Consider the following 23,590-nt stretch of genomic DNA (forward strand, 5'->3'; position numbering starts at 1 on the left):
AGCTTTTTCTCATGTGTCGGTTGGCCATCTAGATATCTTCTCTGGAGAAGTGTCTATTCATGTGTTTTCCCCATTTCTTTACTGGATTATTTGTTTTTTGGGTGTTGAGTTTGGTGAGTTCTTTGTAGATTTTGGATACTAACCCTTTATCTGATATGTCATTTGCAAATGTCTCCCATTGTCATTTGCAAGAATCTCCCATTCTGTCAGTTGTCTTTTAGTTTTGCTGATTGTTCCCTTTGCTGTGCAGAAGCTTTTTATTTTGATGAGGTCCCAGTTGTTCATTTTTGCTTTTGTTTCCCTTGCCTCTGGAGACATGTTGAGTAAGAAGTTGCTGTGGCCAAGATCAAAGAGGTTTTTGCCTGCTTTCTCCTCGAGGATTTTGATGCTTCCTGTCTTACATTGAGGTCTTTCATCCACTTTGAGTTTATTTTTGTGTATGGTGTAGGAAAGTGGTCCAGGTTCATTCTTCTGCATGTCACTGTCCAGTTTTCCCAGCACCACTTGCTGAAGAGACTGTCTTTATTCCATTGGATATTCTTTCCTGCTTTGTCAAAGATTAGTTGGCCATAGGTTTTTGGGTCCATTTCTGGGTTCTCTATTCTGTTCCATTGATCTGAGTGTCTGTTCTTGTCCCTCTCTACTTTTGGTTACCACTGTTATCTAGGAGAGTGTCAGGCATTACCCAGGCTACAGTGAATGCTTGCTGGATGGATTACGGAAATAATTAACTAGTCAACCAAACATTTCTGATTCTTTGATGCCGATTCCAGAAACAGTTTATGTTTTCACGAGAGAATATTCAATTATTCAGAGAAGGGAGGAAATCACATGTTTTGGTAAGATCAGATATAAATTTTAATAGCGTAGATAAATGTTTCACTAGGCACTGAAAAGCACCATATAGATGGAGGGTCACACTCGTGATAATGCTGAGTGACAGTAATAGGCTGGAGATACCCTACTGATCCTCAAGAAGATTTCAAGAAATTTTTAATCCAACTGTGAAAATTAGCAGTTGTGCTCATATCCATTGCTAACCTCAAGGAGATGGCAGCCTGAAACAGACCATTAACTTCGATTTTAACCAGAGTTGCATATGATTCTGTATATTCTTTGATTTTTTCCTCTCCAAATTATCAACAATCACCTTTTAATATTCTCTGAGTCCTCAGGATATTTTCGTTAAAAAAGAAGACATCCAGCTTCTGGTACTCTGACCACGTAATACCATGGTAGCACCTGATTAATTTAGTTTGCCTTTTAAACATCCAGGCTCAGTTCTTTTCTCATTCCACAACTAATTGTTGACCTGTCCCAGAGCAGACATAAGGGCAGCAGCAGTGTCAAAACACACAGTATTGTCAACTGGATGGCCTGATTCGCCTTCAACCAGCTGCAGGGCTCTCAACAGCTCAGTTTGGCATTACTCTTTCGTATCTCATACCCAGAAGTAGAGGAGCGGGTTACTGATTCTGCAACCTTTAGTTCACCTTCAAACTCTATGGTTCTTGCAGGAATTCCCTTTTTAAATTGTGTCTCATAATAGAAACCAAAATGCTTTAGTTTCATAATTTAAAGCAACCGCCCCTAAGAGACAGAGAATCTGTATTACATAAAGGTGAAAAACATTAGCTTTTGGGTCCCAAAGATCTGGGTTCAAAACCTGTGGTATTAACTAACTGTAACTTCGAGGAAGTCACTTAAATTTTCTGAGCCTTGGTCACCCCACCTACAGGCTAGTGATACTTCTTCCTTCACAGAGAAGTTGTGAGGATAATATGAAAAAATAACACATGTAGTGTAAAACACAACACCTGAAACATAGCCTACAATTAAATACTCATGTAATTACAATTTTTATTTATAATAAGAGATAGTCCTTACTGTTCCCTCTGACCCTATGTATGCTTTCTAGTTAAGTACAGACATCATTTTCTGGTATGTACAAGACAGGTCAGGTTGCAAATCTCTCAGCCTCATTGGGAACCAGAGTCCATCAGTCATTCGCAGCCATTCTCTGAATCAGAACAGCTGACAGAATCTTCAGTGAGGTCATTATTTTTAGCTTTGGAACTGTTAGAAAGTCTGCAGGGGATTTTCACAGCATTCAACAAATTAGCAAAGGTCATCAAAACAAATCTACTTACTGAATTCATTGGCTTGAAATCCTATCAAACCAGTGCTGTCATATTAAATTAGAGAACTTTCTACTGGCAATATTTTCATAAAAGGGATCAAGCTGACTTGTGTTTAGACATGCTCCATTGTTACTTCATTTTAAAGTCATAAATTTTGATGGCAAACTGACTTGTCTTCTATTTGCAATGCCCCCACCATTTGGTCATGTGATTTTCTGCTAGTCTAAAATTCCTCATTTCTCCTCCTTGCCTGTCCAAGTTCAGGTCCCATCTCCTTCCAGAAGCTGTTCCTAAATTCCTAAATGATTTTGACCCTATTCATCCCTGTGCAAAGATGTTAAATACGACTCAGTTAGGCTCCTACATTTTCACAGATTCCTTTAATGACACACATCTCTGCTTGGTCGATTATCCAAGCTTGTAGAACAGCCATCAATCAGCATGACAGACCATCTACACCATAGGTTCTTGCCAGATATTATTATGTTGAGCTCCTTGCTTCATATATTTCCATAAAAGTTTTGGAAGAAACACTTGAGAGTCAAGTAATTATCCATTTCTCTACATACTCTGCATAATGCCTTTGAATCAAGCCATATCACAAGGTTGCTGGATCCTTCAGCAACATCATTTTGGATCTAATATGATTGCTTTACTGAATTGTACTTTGGTGTTATGCCAAGGGAGCACACTGACGGATTGTGTTAAGAAAGAACTGGATGAAACTCAGGGCCCTCTTTCTAAATACCTACTGAAGAATACCACTGAACAGTAAGTTAGGTTTTGTTTTGTGGACAATATGAATATTATAAGTTGACTGTGTTTACTTTGCTTGGCCATTAGAAAACTAGTGATAAATCTGGGGTCCATTTATTTCAACTGTATGGTTCACCCCTAATAGCAGATCTGGCTTTACCATTTTTATGCCTATAATTTCCCTTCACCATGGTCACCACAACTGCTTAATTTAATTCTTTTGTATTGAAAGGATTTTTATGAGGTGCCTCACATCTTTTGTAGAATGAGGCAGAAATTAAAAATAAATTCATTATCTATTTTTTTCAGCGAATTACAGCAATTATAGCCTATGGACCATTATTTAGGAATTATTTCTTGGCTTGTGTGCTTCTTTCATTGTTGCACGTCTTCACAACTTGATTTTAAGCCTGAGAATATTCTTTACGTTTTATGATACCCCCCACATACTGGCAGTTCCCAAGAATCTTCAAACCAGACTTCTGTTCACAGGTCTGTTTCTAAGTGATTGGCCATGTGATTTTTGACCTCAAGGTCAAAAAAATCCAAACTTCGGGGCGCCTGGGTGGCTCAGTCAGTTAAGCATCTGACTTTGACTCAGGTCATGATCTCACACTCTGTGAATTCGAGCCCCACGTCGGGCTCTGTGCTGACAGCTCAGAGCCTGGAGCCTGCTTCGGATTCCTTCTCTCTCTGCCCCTCCACCTCTCATGCTCTGTCTCTCTCTCTCTCTCTCAAAAATAAATAAACATTAAAAAAAAAAGAAAAAAGAAAAAAGTACAAGCTCCACAGGATTTCACTCTTTTCTGTGTGAGAGAATTGGTCTAAGTAATCTTCAGTGTCCTCTCTGGTTTTAAAATTCTGTCATAAGTGCTTGTGTTCTCTAAAAGTATCTTTGCCAGATACGGATATTATAGGACAGAACTGACTTAGTAAATTCCTTAAAGATATGAATGTGACCAGGTGACCTATTTATTGCACAGAATGTTCATGAAAGAAAGAGCTCTGTGAAAGAGGCATTCGCTCATTTTTCCATTAAACAAAGAAGAGGACACTTCTACTTCGAGACAATTCAGTTCAGAATTTAAACTGGAAGAACAATTACAAGTGGGCAATAAAAATGATGTATAAGGGCAAGGCCTTCTTAATTCTATAACATCACATATAACAAGTGCTGATTCCAGTTTACTTAGTACAAAAGAGACAGTGGGATACTGTTGAAGGGCCCTAAGTTGAGAGTTAAGACCTAATTTCAAGGCTTACACTGATCATTAATTAATAAACAATTTATTGCCCTTATCTATGTCCTTGGTTTTTCATTAGTTAAAAAGAAAATTATCTGCCCATATCTGTTTTGCGAGGGTCAAACAAGTCAATGCTAGAGAATACCTTTCAATAAGTACAAAGTGCTATGCAAATGTTGAGGATTACTTTGATAATTCCCTGAGAGCATGGCCATGAACCAAGAAATGACATCTGATGACTCAGTGGGTATTTTGGACTGCTTTTATGATTAAACTGGATGATTTCTCAAAGTTGGTCATTAAGATGGCTGAAGCAATCTTAGACTCTTGATGCTCTTCAAGTCTGTGAAGACCCAACAACATATAAATTCTCCCCCAACTTCAAATTCAATGGATTTTAAGACAAAGCCTTATCAAGAAGTAGGCACTAGAAGGGATGGAACCATGTCTGTTTTGTATCAAATATTTGTTGAATATACGGAGGGAATTTAATCATGAGGTGTTCTCCCTGGCTATGTGGCTTGCTCCTTTACTATGCCAATTAGGATATAGGATTCCAGGGTGTGCTTCAGAAAACTTAAAGATAATAACATGGAATTCTGAGACCACTTTGTCATGCCTGTGTTAGATTGCTTGTTGTCAACTTGGAATCACCTCCCCAAATATCATTGAAAAGAAGTTGGATACAGTTTTGCCAGAATCTGCTTCCCCAGATTATGGTTTTCCAAAGAGAGGCATTGGCACCAGATTTGGATGATAGAGGAGGAGAGGCCATTATTTTCTGGGGGCAGTTGCTGCCAGATGCATGGGCAGATTTTCCAATCTTTGGGTATGCTCTTATTTCTCTATATTAAAACCTTTAATACCTTGAATACACTGAGTGGCTCTTCTGTTTTCTTGACAGAACCTTGATTGGCAATAGAATCACAAATGTTAAATTTGTGAATCTAAGTTTTTTTTTAATGTTTTTTAAAATTCATTTTTGAGACAGAGACAGAGCATGAGCAGGGGAGGGGCAAAGAGAGAAGGGAGATGCAGAATCTGAAGCAGGCTCTAGGCTCTGAGCTGTCAGCACAGAGCCTGACACGGGGCTTGAACTCAAGGACTGTGAAATCATGACCTGAGCTGAAGTCGGACGCCCAACCGACTGAGCCACCCGGGTGCCCCATGTGAATCTAAGTTTTAACTAAATGCATTTATATACACAGAGTTATAATTAGCACTTTGGGAGAAACCATAGGATTGTTTTAAGCCATTTAGATTTTATTTAGCAAACTATTGCTTTTCAGCATTGAGAAATACCTCTGAGACTTAAGAAAGTCAAATGAAGTTTTCCAAAGTGTCCCATTTTGTTCTCTTAGAAGAACTAGGTTCAACAGGGCAAAGTTTCCTGTAGCCTATTAGTTTGGGCTCTGCCATGTTTTCACACTGTGTATTTGGCAAATTCATTTAACTTCTCTCAGGCTTGGTGACTGTATCAGCATGATGGGAGTCATGACAGCTATTTTACTTTTCCTATAGGTTGTTGTGGGACTCAAATGAAAATGTATGAAAATATTTCATGATATGTATTTGTATATGCACATGTATATGTATGCTATTATTCTCTGGTCTTACACTCATACTTGGTCAAATGCAAATAATAGTGGGGATTGATAAGGATTCAGTAAAAGTAACTTCCAGAGCACTGCAGCATTTCTACTACCTTTGAGGGTAAACATGTGATTACGTGCACACTTACCTCCATGAAATCTAGTCCAGTGGGCCCTGTGGATATAAAGGGCAGTGGCTGAGAAAGACATTATGTTGCAGGGCTGAAACTCCATGGACAAGAGTGGAAAACTTTGTTGCTCCAGTATGGACAGTTCTCCAACTGCTTGAGGCATACATAGGTCAGACCACACTGCATGGAGTTGTAAACTGCTCTCTACTTCTAAGGTCACTGTTGTAATAACATTTTACTTTGTGGTAATTGGTCAGGGATACATTAAACAAGTTCTCAAGCCACTGAGATACCTTCTAATTCTACATACTCGTTGGCAGTGATACTATCCTTAAGTTATTGAATAAACATGGTTAGGATTTCACACATGCCATTTATTTAAAGCAAACCCTTTTTATTCATTGCACGGAGGCAAGATAGGGCTATGAACTAGAACAAGGGAAAAAGACATAAACCAGCAGTTCAGAATTGCTGACTGTCTTGGTAGCATTGAATAGATCTTTTAACACTTCAGTGCTCTGTTTCATAACTATGAAATGTAGACGTACACTGGCTTGTCCTTCCTTCAGTAGTGTTAAAATTACTGACTCTTCATAACTTTCTGATCCAAAACAGCGTTACATACACGCTACACCTACTCTCTCTCCTTCTCTCTTTCTCTCTTTCTCTTTCACACACACACACACGCACACACACACACGTCTCCATCCCTCTACCCAGTTTTTCTCTTCTTCAACACATTTGTCACAGCATATCATACTCCTGCAAGAATTCTATTTTAGATCAGTGACTTTGTTTTATTTTATAATTCCCTGTAACAGATTGTAAGGTATATCTAGTTAGGGGTTTTGCTTTGTATAGAACAGTTCATGATACCTCATAAGGACTATAGACAGAATATGAGTGAATGAATAAAGGTACGTGTGTCTAAATTAATTAACCAAGATTTTAAAATATCCTGCTTGGTTCTCGAAACTCTTAGGGAGAGATTGGACTGATAAATCCACAAAGTGATATTTTTTGAAAGTGTGCCAATGGATGGGCCACCCATTTTCCTTTCTTAAGGAAATGGAGACTTTATCTATAATTGCGTAGGGGCCATAGTTGTTCAAATGCAACAAATGGAGATTTCCTCCCTGAGAATTAGGGAAAGAAACTGTGGGCCACATTCTTTGTCACATCACTTTCTTGCCTATAAAGTAGGCTGAACAATCATTTGTATGGTGCTTCACAGAACACACAAAAGAATGTTGAAGAGTAGTCCACTTGGCAGTGAGATACACAGGAATATGATGCAACCAGTAGCTGTATTTAAGCAGCCAAAGATAGGAGAAGTGCCTATAGAGTCTTTTCAAGTGATCCCAAGTTAATCTAAAAGGAATTGAGTCACTGGTCTGTGATCCTGACCAAATATACATATATATATGTGTATATATACATATACATATATATATACATATACATATACATATATATATACATATACATATACATATATATGTCTGCAAATATATATTTATGCAAATATATATTTATGCAAATATATATTTATGCAAATATATATATATATATGCATGCATTGGTCTTGAATGCCGTGTTAAAATATCAATGGAATGTTTCTCTAGTTGTTGATCAATGATCTAATTTCAAATAATCTAAAACTTTTGGGAATGGCATTTGTGCATCCATACACGTGCTACCTTAAGAATGTAGTCTTTGGGGGACTATGATATAGTCATCTTGTCATCCTAGAAGTACTGACAGTGTTGGGAATGAGATGTGCACAATAATCGCTTGTATATGATAAAAGAATCAGAAACCTCTGGGAACCCAGAAATAGACAAAGAGAGCCAGGAAGAGTGAAACAAGTACTTGCTCCTGGCACTCTGTCATCAGTCAGCTCAAGAGTGGAGAAGAGGGCTTTGATTGGTTGGTGATGTACAGAAAGATCAGCTTTTTAGGAAAAAGCTAAGAGAGACGGGAGAAAATGGTTAGAAATGAAGAGGGGAGAGCAATGATGACATTGCAGCAATAGTGGCAACAATCAGGGTGATGACAGGTATGACAAAACTGAGGAAAAGGAGCACTCACAACTGATGTGAAAGTTGAAACTTCAGGATTCTGGGGGAGCAAACATCTGATCGCTCTGTACATCGGTGATGGTTGTGATTACCACTTACTTTACCTTAAACACTGTACCAGGCACTTTAGCTTTGTCTTAATGAGGTCTCTTAAGGACTTCTACTCTCTCTATTCTGCTTCTATCTTCCAACCCTCCATAATTTCCCAAATTCCTCCTCCAGTGCCCAGTGGAACGCAGTCCAGCATAAGCAAAATCTCCTCTGTCCTCAATGTCCTTGTCTTTACCACTTGCTCCCACCAAAGCCTTGCTTTCCCTTGCAAACACAGCTTACCCAGTAGCCCTCTCAATGTGCTGGCTGTTTTTTCTGTGACATCTCTGATATTGGACTTGGGAGTTGCACTAAGTGCCTTTTTGTTCCTCATCATCTCCTCCAGGCTATTCTCCATTCCTCCTTTCTAAAAACCTCTAACTTAGAATTTCATGTCATCTTACTGTCATGGGCCAATCCAAGGTTAATTCTTCTCCTTTCTCTGTATGTTTAGCTTTTTTTCACTCACACGATCCTGTTTTAATTCTTTGGGAATCCAATGTACATGTAGACTTTTTTCTATACACCAGACTTTAAGTTTTTGATCTCTTTTGCTACAACAATTTCTTCCATTTTGCCACAGACCTTGACTGTCCTAAGAAAGAACTTACCACAGATAAGAGGCTTCCTATGTGACTTCTTTTGGACTGGTGTATAAGGCTCAGAGCTGGTGTCGTGTTTATATGCAGTCTGCATATAAATATGCATATAAATAATTATTATTATTTTCACTGTGGGTTTAAAAGTACTAATGAATGACATACCATATCTGGGAATCTTTCGCATATAAAATGGTAGACCACAAATGTTCCATACGTGGGGTACTTTACAAAATCTAAGCTGTTCCGGTTCCAGTGTTTGGAAGTTATTCAGGTCACTTGAAAATGACTTTTCTGCCTCGGTTAATTTAAAACCCGAAACTCTCTTGAATCAAGTGCCGACCCACCAGTGTGGCAAAGGCTTTTAGCTAATTATTTAAATCTCAGTAGGAAGCAAACAGGCTGGTAATGTAGATCGAGGAACACAGATGAGACAGGTTTTTGGTTTTTTGCTTTTACTTCAGTTCTTACTACTCAGTGTGGTCCATGCACAAATAGCATCGGTATCACCGGGTAGCATGTTAAAAGTTCAGACTCTCAGGCCCCAGCCTAACTCATGAAACCAGAATGCATTCTAACAAGATCCCCATATGCACATTAACGTTTGACAAGCCCCTCAGGGAGCATCAGACAGGTGAAGGGTTTCCACTCTGACAGTTTCTAAGGTAAAAGCCGAAATGCTTGGGCTCTATTCAGTGGAATTTTCTCTGTCAGAATTGCAGGTGTATGTAATCTAAGCACAGGGAATACAATCTATTTGAAGTCAATGCAGTCACCTAGTGGGAGCTCTGTGACAAATCCGCACTTCTACACAATCAAATGAGTTCAGTTAGTGCCTATAGGACAGGTTTCAGGGAAATGAAGATGAATATAGAAGTTATTATTATATTATTTTTTGTGGTTGAAACAAATAAACTATACTTGATTTCAGTTTGATAAACTATTCCCATTAAAGCCTGTTGCTGTGTGTTCAATTCAAATATAAATTTTGACTAGCTTTTTTTCTTTTTTTAAAATGAAAGAAAATGTTACTAAAGCAGCCCATGTGCATACCTCTCTTTCCCAAGTAGATAACCCCATTCACCACAGAATTATTATACAAATTAATGTGTCATTGATTGCATTCATATTAATATGTGGTATATATATATTGGGGCTTTAAAGATAGAGTAGTATCTTGTAACAACTTGACTTATTATTACATGGATTTGAATGTCTGGTTCAAGCACTTAATTCCAATGAAAGGCAGGTCCATTTGTCTATCTATTTATTTCAAGGCATCCACTTTTAAAGAAAAAAAAAAAGAGCTTTCTACCAGAGGGGATAAAGAAAAGAATAGCTTAAATTTTCTCCTTTGATCATTTCAATAATTTCTTTCTTTGAATTTCATGCTATTTTGTGTTCTTTGCTATACTTTCTTCTCTCAGTTCTGTTTCCATTCTGTTTCCCATTTAGGGAACTGGGTCTATTAGAAAGAGAGGAGCAGAAATTCGAAGCATTATAGCCTTAATGCAGTGCCTGTCAAACTTGGCTGCATATCGAAATCATCGGGGAGCTAAATAAATGTGCAAAGGCCCACCTTCCACAAATTCTGATGTTATTGTCCAGGGTGGGGTCATGGTATCAATATTTTACAAGCTCCCTTAAAAAATTTTTTTTAGTGTTTATTTTTGAAAGAGAGAGACAGAGTGCGAGAGGGGGAGAGGCAGAGAGAGGGAGACACAAATCTGAAGCAGGCTCCAGGCTCTGAGCTGTCAGCACAGCACAGAGCCTGAACCGGGGCTCAAACCCACGAACCGAGATTGTGACCAGAGTCAAAGTTGGACACTTAATAGACCCAGGCGTCCCTAGCTCCTTTTTAAAATCTTTGATCTTAAAGATAAGAATAAAGCAATTTAAATGTGGAAACTGACACCTAAATAAAAACTGAATTATACATACTGTCACACAGTTTTTATATGGATGTGGTTCACAGAACAATACAAGTCCAGACCTCTCAAGAGAATGTGTGCATTTCCAAGATTACAGGTGCTTGTGCATCAGAATTATGAGTAATGAATAGATTTTGAAACTATAGAACCACTGCAATCTGTTAGACCTAACACTATATGAAAATGATTTGGGAACTAGTATCTGTAGCCATTTAGAAGAGAAAGGATTTCTGACCATTGTGGGATCTGTTGCAATTATAGAAGTGACCTGGTAAAATAATGGTTATTCTTTAAATTATATCAATATTCGGTTTAGTTGGCAAGAATGTCAGAAAATAAATGCCCAAATAGGAACTCAACTGAGACAGATTCAGGAAAAAGGAAAACCGATTAAAACCTGCTTTGTTCTCAGGGGTCTACTTTGCATTCAGATATATCAGACCTAAGAACCATGCAATTCACACCCAGTGGGGAAGCTAGAGAGAAGAGTTTTCTTAAGAGGCTACAAAGAAGGGCCAAATCTACTTTCAAGTCAGATTTCTTGATTTCAAATCCCATTTGGACCACTATCATTTTGTGACGAGTCAAATTACTACCATGATGTTTTGATTCCCTCCTCTACAAAATGGGATAGAACAGTAGGGTTTTGGTGAAGATTCAATGGGAAATCTTTGTTAAGTGTGTGGCCCACAGTATAGAATGAAGAAATATTAGCTATCATTATTATTAAGTTTGGATCCCAAGTGAACCAAAGCCCTCAGTTTAGCAGGGGTATCAAGTTCTAGATCAAAGTTACATTATAAAATATGTCTTTAAGTGTTTGGTTGATACCTAAATCATTTAGGCAAAGTAATAATCTTTATTTTGACTCCCTTTTTGGAAGCTGATGGCAAAATGGTCATCCATCACAGCAGCAAGGAAAGAGGAAATTTCTAGGAATCTAAATCTGTAAATCAGAGATATCCTCATCAATCTCCATAGCCACTCATCCAAGTGTGGAAAATAAACTTCAACTGTCTCTAGGATTGAAATGAACAGTTATAAGGCTAACTTTATAGTCAAGTTGATTGCAAAACTAATTTTCATGAAAAGAACTCCATTCCTCCACTGGCTTTTATTTTATAACTTTAAAGGATCAGAGACTTTTTCACAAAGAGTGCTTTTTCACAGTTTCAAAGAAGCAGCCTGGAAAAAGGAATAAATTAATTCAGAAATATTCCCTTCTTCCCTACACCCACCCCTCTGCTCATCAAAAAAGCTACAGGCACTAAAATTCATTAACATTTCTATGAACATAAATGTGAAATATTCATTTTCATTAAGTAGTCTACTGAATATGGCAAAATCAAATTTATCTAAGGAGATATCCAATGCTGCTAATTTCCTTGACAATGGGGACATAAAGCAAGGAAGCCATGAATCATTCATGAAGTTCAATTTACTTCTGTTATTTTTGGTGTTTAGCATCCATGAATAGAAAGTGTGCAGCATGTTGTAGATGTTATTTTTAAATTATTTCAGATCAGAATTAATGATCTGGCAGGCAGCAATAAAGTAAGAGTGATTCAAAGGCTTTGCTTGTAATTATCCTATATTTCATATTTTTCTTGTGAGTATGTGTTCATGTATTCATAACATTTTTTCTATATTCTAATATCCTTTACATATCAGAATCACTTTAGAACCAATATTTTAGGAAAGCACATAAAGTAATTTACTGGTGATGTGACTAAATTAAATACACTCTCAGAGTCCTAGATTTTAGGGCTTAAAGACATCTTTAAGTTTATATAATTAACTGACCTCTCAAAGAGGAATGTCTTTTACATTAATACTGGTAAGTAGCCATTTCCAATTAATTGAAAACTCTGTGTGGGATGGGAAGTCTTTCTTTAGCAAAGACTTATTTCATGAACGGGCACATTTGCTCATTGGAAGTATTTCTCTCAAATTCTGCATCCCCCTTCTTATAACTTTTGCCTCTCTGTGTGCTTGGTTGCTGCTATATCACCAGCATTTACTTTATACATAGAGCCACATGTGCTCACCACTTAAGAAAGGCTAGTTGAATTGAATTGAATTGAATGGGTTCAAATCTTGCATTCTGGTTGTGATAGTTTTGTGTCAACTTGAGTTGGTCAAACATTATTCTGCATGCTCTTATGAGGCTGTATTTGCATGAGAATAACATTTTAATTGGCAGACTAGGTAAAGTAGATTGCAATCCCTAATGTGGGCAGGCTACACCCAATCCAATGAAGGTCCAAAGAAAACAAAAAGACTGACCTTCCCCAGAATAAGAAAGAGTTCTTTCGGCCTATCTTTGAATGGGGACAATCAGTTTTTTCTTGTTTTCAGACTCAAATTGAAACACTGGCTCTTCCTGGGTCTCAAGCCTACTGGCCCTCAGGCTAGAACTATACCATCAGCTCTCCAGTTTGCTGACTCACCCTACAGATCTTGGGCTTATCAGCTTTCATAATTGCATGAACCAATTCTTTATAATAAATCTCTATCTATCTATCTATCTATCCTATTTGTTATGTTTCTCTAGAGAATCCTGACTAATACACTGGACAATACCAGGGACAACGTTGCTGTTCTATATGGTAGCATTTAAAGCATTTGGAAATAGCTGTTATGCCTCCCTAAAATTTTCTTCCCCGATATCTTGGTCTCTTCTTCCAAAGGAAATTATCTTAATATGGCATTAAGAACTGGATACATGTGGTTTTACCAGGACAGACTTTTGTAGAACTGCTTCTGTCTCATGTCTGGATACTACACTTACTTTGATTTTATTTATAGGTGTTAAATAAATCTTAGCATTTCACTTCGCAAACATCACATTTTCTCAGGGAATTTTCCATAGCTGAGTTGGGCCGCCTTATTGGGTAGACACATTTTTCTTATCACTTGCTATTTTTTGGACAAGGAAACAATTTTATTTTGGAAATAATCCAATATGACTATGGCTTGACATTCTGTGTATATGGTGTTACTACCAAGACTTTTAAATCAACACAATGACAATATTCCTAGACTAAAAGATAGATTGATAGTTCACTAAATTGAATACATTAAAGCAATGCCTAAATTAAAAGTTTCCAAATCATTTTTAAAAAAGAAACAGGTATAAAAATAACCCAGTGTCATTACATGTTACCTTTGCTTGATAAATTGATTGTGGTTTAAGTAGGAGGACATAGTTAATGACTCAAGTCAAGCCCCACCCCCTCCACCCCACAATTGATAGTAATTGATCACATTTAGCAGCCTATCAAAGTTCCTCAAGCAAAATGTTGTTTTTCCCTAACTGGCTCTTGACTGACACATTTACAACTTAAAATTTTTAAGTTAGTCTTAAAGCATGAACATAAAAATTGTACAAATGAAAGAATATTTTATTGCACATAAAAAATCCCTGCCTTAAATTTTATCTAAGAAAATTAGAGCTAGACTTATCTTCTAAGACTCAAAAGACTTGAAAAGTTTGAACCCAAAATATTTAGCATACATACACTCCACAGATACTGTCAGGTAGGAGACTAGGTTTTAATTATTGTGTTGTGAACAAAACAATGCTCTTTTCCCTTCATGGAGTTTATAATCCACAGAGGGGAAAAAAACAATAAAGATGGAAACAAATACTACAATACTAAGTGCCATTTGGGAAACTAACAGAGTTTTGAAAGAGAATAAGTAGGGTTTCCTAATTTAGATTGGATTCTCAGGAAAGCCGCTGATTGGAGGTGGCGTCTTAGGTGGGAATTATAGGATGAGAAGAGGAAATCACCAAAACGGGGAAAAGCATTTTCAGACCGAAGGAATAAGATGGTGAAGATAATGAGATAGAAGAAAGCTTAGTATGCAAGACACAAAGAATCTAGGGTGTTGGAGTTAATGTAGTAAAAGAAGGGAAAGATAACTATAGGTAAGAGTGGAGATATCAAGGGAGGGCAGGTCACACAGAGCTTGAAGATTAAATTAAGAAGCATGGAGAGTCTGGTGCAATGGGAAACCTTTGAATATTGTTATTCATTTTATTTTTTATTTTTTTAATGTTTATTTTTGAGAGAGAGAGAGATAGAGAGAGAGAGAGAGAGAGAAAGTGCATGCAGGAGAGGGGTAGGGGCAGAGAGAGAGGGAGACATGGGTTCCAAATCAGGCTCCAGGCTCTGAGCTGTCAGCACAGAACCCAATGCAGGGCTCATACCCAGGAACCGTGAGATCATGACCTGAGCCGAAGTCAGACACTTAACCGACTGAGCCACTCAGGTGCCCCAGAATATTTTTAAAGCACTGAAGTAATATGACTTGATTTATACCATGCAAAGATCACTTTGGCTGCTGGGTATAGAATGGGCTGGAGTCAAGAGTGAAGGCAAGAAGACCAATGGAAACATGGCTACAATGATTCAGGTAAGAAGTAATGGTGATGGCAGTAGGGCTGAAAAGAGTGAAAGAGCTTGATAAATACCTTGCAAGTAGAATGGATGGTACTTGAAAATAGATTGAATAGGAGGAGTGTGAAGGAGATGTCAACAATTAATCCTAGGACGGTGGTTGGATAGTGAGATGAAGGAGACTAAAAAGGAAACTCATTTGGGAGGGAAAAATTGATAAGTTTTGAGCAAATTGAATTTAGGATGTCTTTGCAACACCAAACTAGATATGTCAAGAACAGGGCTATGTATCAGTCTGGGACCTTGAAGAGATCTGAGCTGGAGTTGTAACTTTGGGGATCATTGGAATAAAGATGGTATGTAAAGAGATTGTAACCTTTCTGAAAACATTGTCAGTGAAGGTGGGAGTTGGGTGGCCAGATTACAGTAGGTTAAGAAGTTGAGACAATAGACAAGAAATATAAACCAATCTTTCGAGCAGTTTGTAGAAATAGAAAGCAGAGAGATTAGGAAACGTTTAAGGAGAGATGTGGGCATAGAGTAGAGATGTTTATGATACGAAGAGTTTTCAGCTAGATTTTAGGCTGTGAAGAGAGATAGCAGACTGGGTGAGATTGAGGATCTAGGAAATCAGGGGTAGAGGTGTGTGTTAACTTGGGAAAATCAATTAGAGGAGAAAGCGATGGAATCCCGAACACTGGGATCAGGTCAGTGTATTCAAGGAATAGAAGCATCTCTTCCTTTGAAATACAGGGGGCTAAGTCAGAATGATGAAGACATAATGATCAGACCACTGAGAGATTCCAGGCCTGGAATGGCTTCTACTTTTTGGGGTATAGTGAGAGGTGACACTATCTGCTGGTAGTCAGAGGGTAAGATTAGGATGGAGATTTTCCTCAATTGTTGCTTCTGGGAATGGGAAAAGACACCTGAAACCTCCATGACTGTTACCCCAAACCCTTTTCATATCTTTATGAAGCTTGTGGCTATCAAGCCTTCACATGATAGCTTTATTGATTTCAAATTCCAAGCGCTCTTAATACTAAACTCCTTGATTGAATTTTCTATGTGCCATTAACTCATTTTATAGCATCCCAGGGCCAAGAAGCTATTAATGTGCTCCAAGTTCAAGTAAATTTTCAATTTAATAAGGCTTTATGGCCTTTCCAATTTTACTTGACTAGATGACATTAAAGTGAAGCAAAACATCTTTAATTTGTCTCAGAGGACCTAACCAAGGAAAACATTTCCCCATCCTTGGGACTGTGATGGGAGAGAACATAAGCCAGTAAATTTTGTAAGGTAGGTAAAGTTTCTACTCCACTGGTCACAAAAGTGTGATTGGTGCAATCTTACCTTGGCAGAATCTCTACTTTATCATTCTTATCTCCCAACTAATACTGGAGCTTCTCATTTATAATCACTTTAAAGCTCAGTTATAGTCTTCGTAAATTGTCAGTTCAGGGAGAGCTGTTTCAGCAAATAATGCAACACATGTCTCTCCATGTAGAGTTAAAAAATAGATGACTGACAGATTCAGTATTTATTGATACTTAGCAACACATCGATTATGTACTTAGGCAAGAACAAGCAAAGCTCATTCAAACTCCATTTTATTGCCATATGTTACTTAGTTACTTGAAGTTTTTACTCTTAAGATGTAAAATCTCGAGGGGCGCCTGGGTGGCTCAGTTGGCTGAGCGTCCGACTTCGGCTCAGGTCATGATCTCATGGTTCTGGGTTCGAGCCCCCCATCAGGCTCTGTGCTGACACAGAGCCTGGAGCCTGCTTTGGATTCTGCGTCTCCCTCTCTCTCTGCCCCTCTCCTGCTCATGCTTTGTCTCTCTCTGTCTCTCAACAATAAATAAATGTAAAAAAATAAAGATTTAAAATCTCAGGGCGCCTGGTGGCTCAGTCGGTTGAGCATCTGACTTCGGCTCAGGTCATGATCTCGCAGTTCGAGAGTCCGAGCCCTGCGTCGGGCTCTGTGCTAACAGCTCGGAGCCTGGAGCCTGCTTCAGATTCTGTCTCCCTCTCTCTTCCCCTTTCCAGCTCATGCTCTGTCTCTCTCTGTCTCTCAAAAATGAATAAACATTAAAAAAATTTAACAAAAAAAGATTTAAAATCTCTTTACACTGATTAATCTCTTGTTTAAAAGGGATACATTTTTAAGTAAAATAATGTTGATTTAGTAAGCAATGTTGAGGCTTTTAATTTTTTTTTAGGTTAACGTCAATGGAATCAAGGACTACTCAGTTTCCTGCCTCCACAGACTATCCTCTCTTTCCACAGTTGCATACATTTGACCTTTGACCTAAATGCAAAATTTTGCTTCAGCTTCTGAGATCTATTCTAACCTTTATCAGGGATAATTTTAGGAACTACAGACGAGTCTTTGGTTGACTCAGCAATCTTAACCCAGCTGAGAGTGATTCCAATTGGTGTTATACTTTTTTTTTTAACTTTTTTTTTTTTTAATTCTAGAGAGAGAAAGAGAGAGAGTGTGCACATGAGAGGGGGAGAGGGGCAGGAGGAGAGAGAGAATCATAAGCGGGCTCCATGTTCAGTGCGGAGCCGAAGCAGGGCTTGATCCTGTAACCCTGGGGTCATGACCTGAGCTGAAATCAAGAGTTGGGCCCTCTACCGACTGTGTCACCCAGGCACCCCTTTTTTTTCTTTATTTTTTTTATTAAGTGTTACACCCCCAATGATGGGTGCTCTTTGCTTCTTTGCTCACCTATTGATTGGAGGATTCTGTGAAGGAAAGTACATTACCTAGGTTTGAATCCTCTGTACCACTTTCCTTGGCTGTGGTTCTGGGTTAATTATTTTACTTTTCTGAGCCTCAGATACATACTCTCAAATGTTATTAGAAATACTTACGTTACAGAGGTGTTGTTTGGTGAGTAGAAGACAGTTCCATTCCCACTCCTGTCCCCTTTCTCCCATGTTCCTACCTTCATAGACTCCTCATTGCACAAATTCTCCCGGCTTGAGTTTTTGCTTTGCTTTAGGTAAATACCTTTAGGGACCAGATTTCTGTGAACTGCTATTGGATCACTTTGATGATGGTTACCATCTTCCTGCATTCATACATATTAGCTGATTTTAGGGTCCTAGCTACTAGGCCTTCCACCTGTCCAGACATCTGGTTGTATTTTACTGAATGCCTCAATGATTATGACGTACTTGGGTCGCCACCTATTACTTGATATCATATTTTATGATAACTTTGGACTATCAGGATGCTTGGGCTTCCCCCCATACCTGTCCCACAAAAAATTGTGTTTAATTTATACCTCATTTACAGTTTTTGTTTGGGTCGTTATATGGTATGATAAATGGACCTAAAAGCCATATATTTTCTAAATATGAACAAAGAGAATCTCTGCTTAAAGAGGAGTATTAACCTATGATCACAGAAAAACTTGATGTGAATTATAAAATACATATTTTGTGAGAAAAATGCTGCTAATTTCAGGACTTGCAATTTATAACACAGAAACAATTCAAATACTTGTCAAAATTCATTGCTTCTTTAAATGATGGTGTAAACCAGAAGATCTTGTGATTTCAAGAGGTTGTCATACCTTAATGCCAGCATAGAAGCAAAGATAACAAATCAGTAGAATCAATGGAAGAGAGGTCAAGGGTAAAGGCCAACCCATACGAATAAGCTATTCATCCTGCTCTTTCCATATCAGTTCTAAAAGCTAAGGTTTACTTGCTTAGCTAAAGTTCAGCCTCATTTATAAAACATCATTAGCCATTAATAAACAGTTGGGTTCGTATTTCATTTCTATGGTTTAATTTTGGTTGTCATTGGCATTTAAACCAAAGTCGCCATCAATACTTTTATATATTAACATTCTTCAACCAACTTATTTATACATTGTATTTTAAAGTTAGAATATTAATTAAGGAATAACTCATGAATGTTCTTGTTCATTCCAGGTTCTAGTGGTGGTAGATCAATGTGCATGTCTAAATATATAGCTATATCTGCATAAGCATTTTTATTTATTTCAAGCCTATATACAACAAACTAGAAAACTAATGTAATTGGTTAATAATCGGACACTGGTGAATACATTTGCTCTTTAATAATACTATAGGGTCATCTGGAATGTTCCTTTGGTATTTTGATATCTAGATCTGGGAGTATTTTAGGTTATATAAATAAATAGCTCTCTATTTCTCACATTACATTAAGCAGTTTTAGAATGCTCTGAATTACCTCCTGCACCCTTCTGTGCCTCTAAAAACCAGGAAATCACCTAGGCCTGGTATTCACAATTGATGGGCTCAACTGCCTGCATGTTGATGGCTGAGAAACTATGAAACAGAGTCAATCAGATTAAATATTAGTGACTATGATATTCTAATTGTCAAGAAAGCAATCAATGAAACACAATCCCAGAAGACAAACAAGATCAGTTACTAGACTTGAAAAATATCAACTCTTTGGCCCAGAGCACAAGCCTCATGAATACTATCATCCTGTTCTTCCCATGAAGAAAGCCAAATGTGCACAAGACTCTAACATAGTGTTGTTCTAAAAGACAACAATTTACAGTCATTCACATGTATAGACGACAGAACCGAAAACAATCTCACAAGGTCTTTTCATGTTAAAATGTTTTGCCTCTCTTATTAATGCAGCTTGGGGATTAGAAGGCTTTGGGAGAAACTCTACCCCAAGGAGAAAGCATGAGTTCATAAATTGTCCAGCCAAACTAAGTGGACTTTCTCTAATGGTTCAAAAGTGTAACTGCATTGAAATGACCCTTGAGCCACCAATATGAGGGAAATGTCACTGGACTGTGAATCTCTTGAAAAATTGGCAGGAAAGTGTAGCTAAAAGTATCCCAGTTCCAATTACTCAGGGCAAGGTTGAATTTAATTGGGTCAAGCAAACATCCCTCTTTCTCATTCCCCTGTCCAAGTAACTCACAACTTTCAATCTCCAGAGTGCAGTTTTGCTCATCCAGAGGATATCTTCGTAGATCCATCATACATGCAGCTGTGGTTGTGATCCTGTCAGGATAAGAGAGAGAAAAGACAGCATCATAAAGATGATGACTTTCATTTCCAGGCTTCCCAGCCCCCCATCGTGTTTACCAGTTGGCATCAAAATTTTGTGATTACAATTTTTGAAGGTGGGCAGATTAAGTTCAAGTCTTTCTTTGCTGATCACTAGCTGTGTGAGTTTGATCTAGTTTTATTTATCTCTGTAAGACTAGGCCCCCCTCATCAATCAAAATACCTCCTGCAAAGGATGGCTGTGAGGATGAAGAGAGATAATGTGTGGAAAGCTCCTAGCCTGGTGCCTCGTAGTTGGTAAGTGCTCCACAAATGACAAATGATGGTCATTTTACAGCTGTTACTATCCCATGGTCCTTCCTATACTTTCTAGCATCTAGCAATGTCTGTGACAGTATCTACAGTGGGTCTGGCCTTATGAGTAAGAAGAGATCAACATTATGCATCAAAACCTATCTCCCTCTCCTGCTATAGACTAATAATAAAACGACATCAAAATTGACAAGAACAGGAAATACAAATCAAAACCACACTCAGATATCACCTCATGCCAGTCAGAGTGGCCAAAATGAACAAATCAGGAGACTATAGATGCTGGAGAGGATAGGAGAAACGGGAACCCTCTTGCACTGTTGGTGGGAATGCAAATTGGTGCAGCCACTCTGGAAAGCAGTGTGGAGGTTCCTCAGAAAATTAAAAATAGACCTACCCTATGACCCAGCAATAGCACTGCTAGGAATTTACCCAAGGGATACAGGAGTACTGATGCATAGGGGCACTTGTACCCCAATATTTATAGCAGCCCTCTCAACAATAGCCAAATTATGGAAAGAGCCTAAATGCCCATCAACTGATGAATGGATAAAGAAATTTGGTTTATATACACAATGGAGTACTACATGGCAATGAGAAAGAATGAAATATGGCTCTTGTAGCAACGTGAATGGAACTGGAGAGTGTGATGCTAAGTGAAATAACCCATACAGAGAAAGACAGATACCATATGTTTTCACTCTTATGTGGATCCTGAGAAACTTAACAGAAACCCATGGAGGAGGGGAAGGAAAAAAAAAAAGAGGTTAGAGTGGGCAAGAGCCAAAGCATAAGAGACTCTTAAAAACTGAGAACAAACTGAGGGTTGTTAGGGGGTGGGAGGGAGGGGAGGGTGGGTGATGGGTATTGAGGAGGGCACCTTTTTGGATGAGCACTGGGTGTTGTATGGAAACCAATTTGACAATAAATTTCATATATTGAAAAAAATGACAAGAACAATAAAACCCGCCTTCTATGACAGTTGGGTCCTCACATTCCTCACTATTAGAAAGATTTGTTGGATTCATCTGAGATCCTCTTCTACCTATACTCGGCAGGTAGCATATAACCAGTAAAGAAACACTATCTTAGGATTGGTGTTCAGACAGTATTTACCAGTTTCCGCTCTCCATTGACTTTATTTGTTTATGCAAATCCCAGGACCTTGACTCTAGATATCCTACTGGGATTTCCATTATCCCTCCTTTTTCTCTTGCCTCTAAAATTTCCTAGAATGTGGAGTGTGAGAGTACCTTAAACTCCTTTGGCTAGTCCGTGCCTTCAAACATTTGGTATCACTTTGTAATTGACAAAGTACTTTTCTTTAAAAAAATTACATAATCCTTCTGTACAAAGTAATGTATAATCATATTTTAATGAATTTGAAAGATTCATATTTAGTAATATTTCCTTTCTAGCTTAATCCATAGGAGGTACAACACTGGACATTTTCCATAAATACTCTGAATGCCAAAGAAGTCAGGTATGTCTTCTTAGGGGGAAAATTCTTAGATAGCATCCTACCACGTCTCCTGTTCTGAATCTTGCTTGTTTTCATTAACAGTGCATCTTGGATTTGGTCCCATGTGGTAAATAAGCTGTCTTAAAAAAATTTACTACAATAGGTTCAGTTATATGGAAATATCATAATTTATTTTTCCAATCACCCTTCGGTGGACATTTACATTGTTTTCTTTTTTTTTTTTTTTTTTACTTTTATAAATGAAGATCCTCTGAATATACTGGTATACTCTACTATGGCTAACTGTATGTTGGTCATTTCTAGAAAGAGAATTATTAGAAAGGATGGTATGTATATTTGAAATTTTGCCACATTGCTCTTCATAGAGGTTGTGCCAACTTATACTCCCATCAACAGTGTGTTTAAATTTGACAAGGTATTTCTCAAACCTGTGTGTTTTGTGGCTTCTAAGATGAGTTATTGTTTTGGTCATTTGTGTTAACCCAACAGAACCTTCTTCTTAAAAACATTATTAGGAAAAATACTGGCCATTTCCAATTTCTCTTTGGTTTTCCTTATGAAAAATTACAGTTTACTGAGGTGAACATTTGCATATTCCCTTTGAAACCTTCCTTAGACAGGATGTTGGTCAATTTAATCAGATTTATTTGAGCGTTAGGCAGGGGCAAAAAGAATTTTAAAATTCAATTAAAAAAATTTCTTCAAAGTATTTTACAAAAAAATACGAAGACTAGTTGTATTCCAGAATTTAGCATATAAAAGGATTTTACTACATTCCTTATTGCTTCCCACTTCCATTAGCATATGAATTAATTTTTTCACTTAATAATATATCATGAAGATCTTTTGTTGCCTGAAAAGATAATTCCACAACATTATTTTTATGGCCTGTGTAGTGTCTCAAACGCCCCCAATAAGGCAGCACAATGAATATTTTAAAATGCTTTAAAAATCACCTATCTACATTACTGTATTCTTGTTTAACAGCTGCTTATGAATTAAAAATTCAGGAGGATGTGAACATTCCTTAGAAATTACTAGTGTGGCCAGCCCTCTGATCCTATGACTTATCTGGTAATTCTCAACCAGAGATAACTCTTCCATACAGGAGACATTTGGCAATATCTGGAGATGTTTTTGATCATCAGTCTGGGGGGTAGAGGCTTGATAGCAGCATCTAGTGGGTGGAGGCCAGCGATGCTGTTAAACATCCTACAATGCCCAGGATACTGGTCACCAATAGAGAATTATCTGTCCCCAAATGTCAGTAGTGCCAAGGTTGAGTGACCCTGACACAATGGTGGTTTTCAAACATTTTTCCTCTGAGGATATCTTTAATAAAGTGAAATCTACAGAACTTCAGCATATAAAATGCAAATGAAATGAAAGCTATATATATTTTGTTAATATGAAATTATCTTATAAATTAACATGTTGACGTCTATTTTAATAAGCATAGAAATTTGAAAGCAGGGGTTATGATGAGAATTATGGTCTTAAATCTCTCAGCACCAATTATTTCTGTCTTGTGTTTTATTTGTATAATATCAAAAAGTCCTAGTAAGTAAGGAAACACTTGCACTCTTATGTGGATCCTGAGAAACTGAACAGGAACCCATGGGGGAGGGGAAGGAAAAAAAAAAAAGAGGTTAGAATGGGAGAGAGCCAAAGCATAAGAGACTGTTAAAAACTGAGAACAAACTGAGGGTTGATGGGGGGTGGGAGGGAGGAGAGGGTGGGTGATGGGTATTGAGGAGGGCACATTTTGGGATGAGCACTGG

General features: G+C 37.8%; 1 protein-coding gene across 2 annotated transcripts in view; it reads right to left on the bottom strand.

Annotated features, from left to right (window-relative positions):
• The window catches only part of GABRB1 (gamma-aminobutyric acid type A receptor subunit beta1), a 376,991-nt gene that overhangs the window by 80,653 nt on the left and 272,748 nt on the right, over positions 1-23,590 (bottom strand). For both annotated transcript variants that reach the window (XM_047856627.1, XM_047856626.1), the window contains exon 5: positions 19,926-20,008. In XM_047856627.1, coding sequence (XP_047712583.1) covers positions 19,926-20,008 — 83 coding nt within the window. The remainder of the gene's footprint in view (positions 1-19,925; positions 20,009-23,590) is intronic.

The sequence above is a fragment of the Prionailurus viverrinus genome, chromosome B1 (assembly GCF_022837055.1).
Source record: "Prionailurus viverrinus isolate Anna chromosome B1, UM_Priviv_1.0, whole genome shotgun sequence".
Taxonomy (NCBI): Eukaryota; Metazoa; Chordata; class Mammalia; order Carnivora; family Felidae; genus Prionailurus; species Prionailurus viverrinus.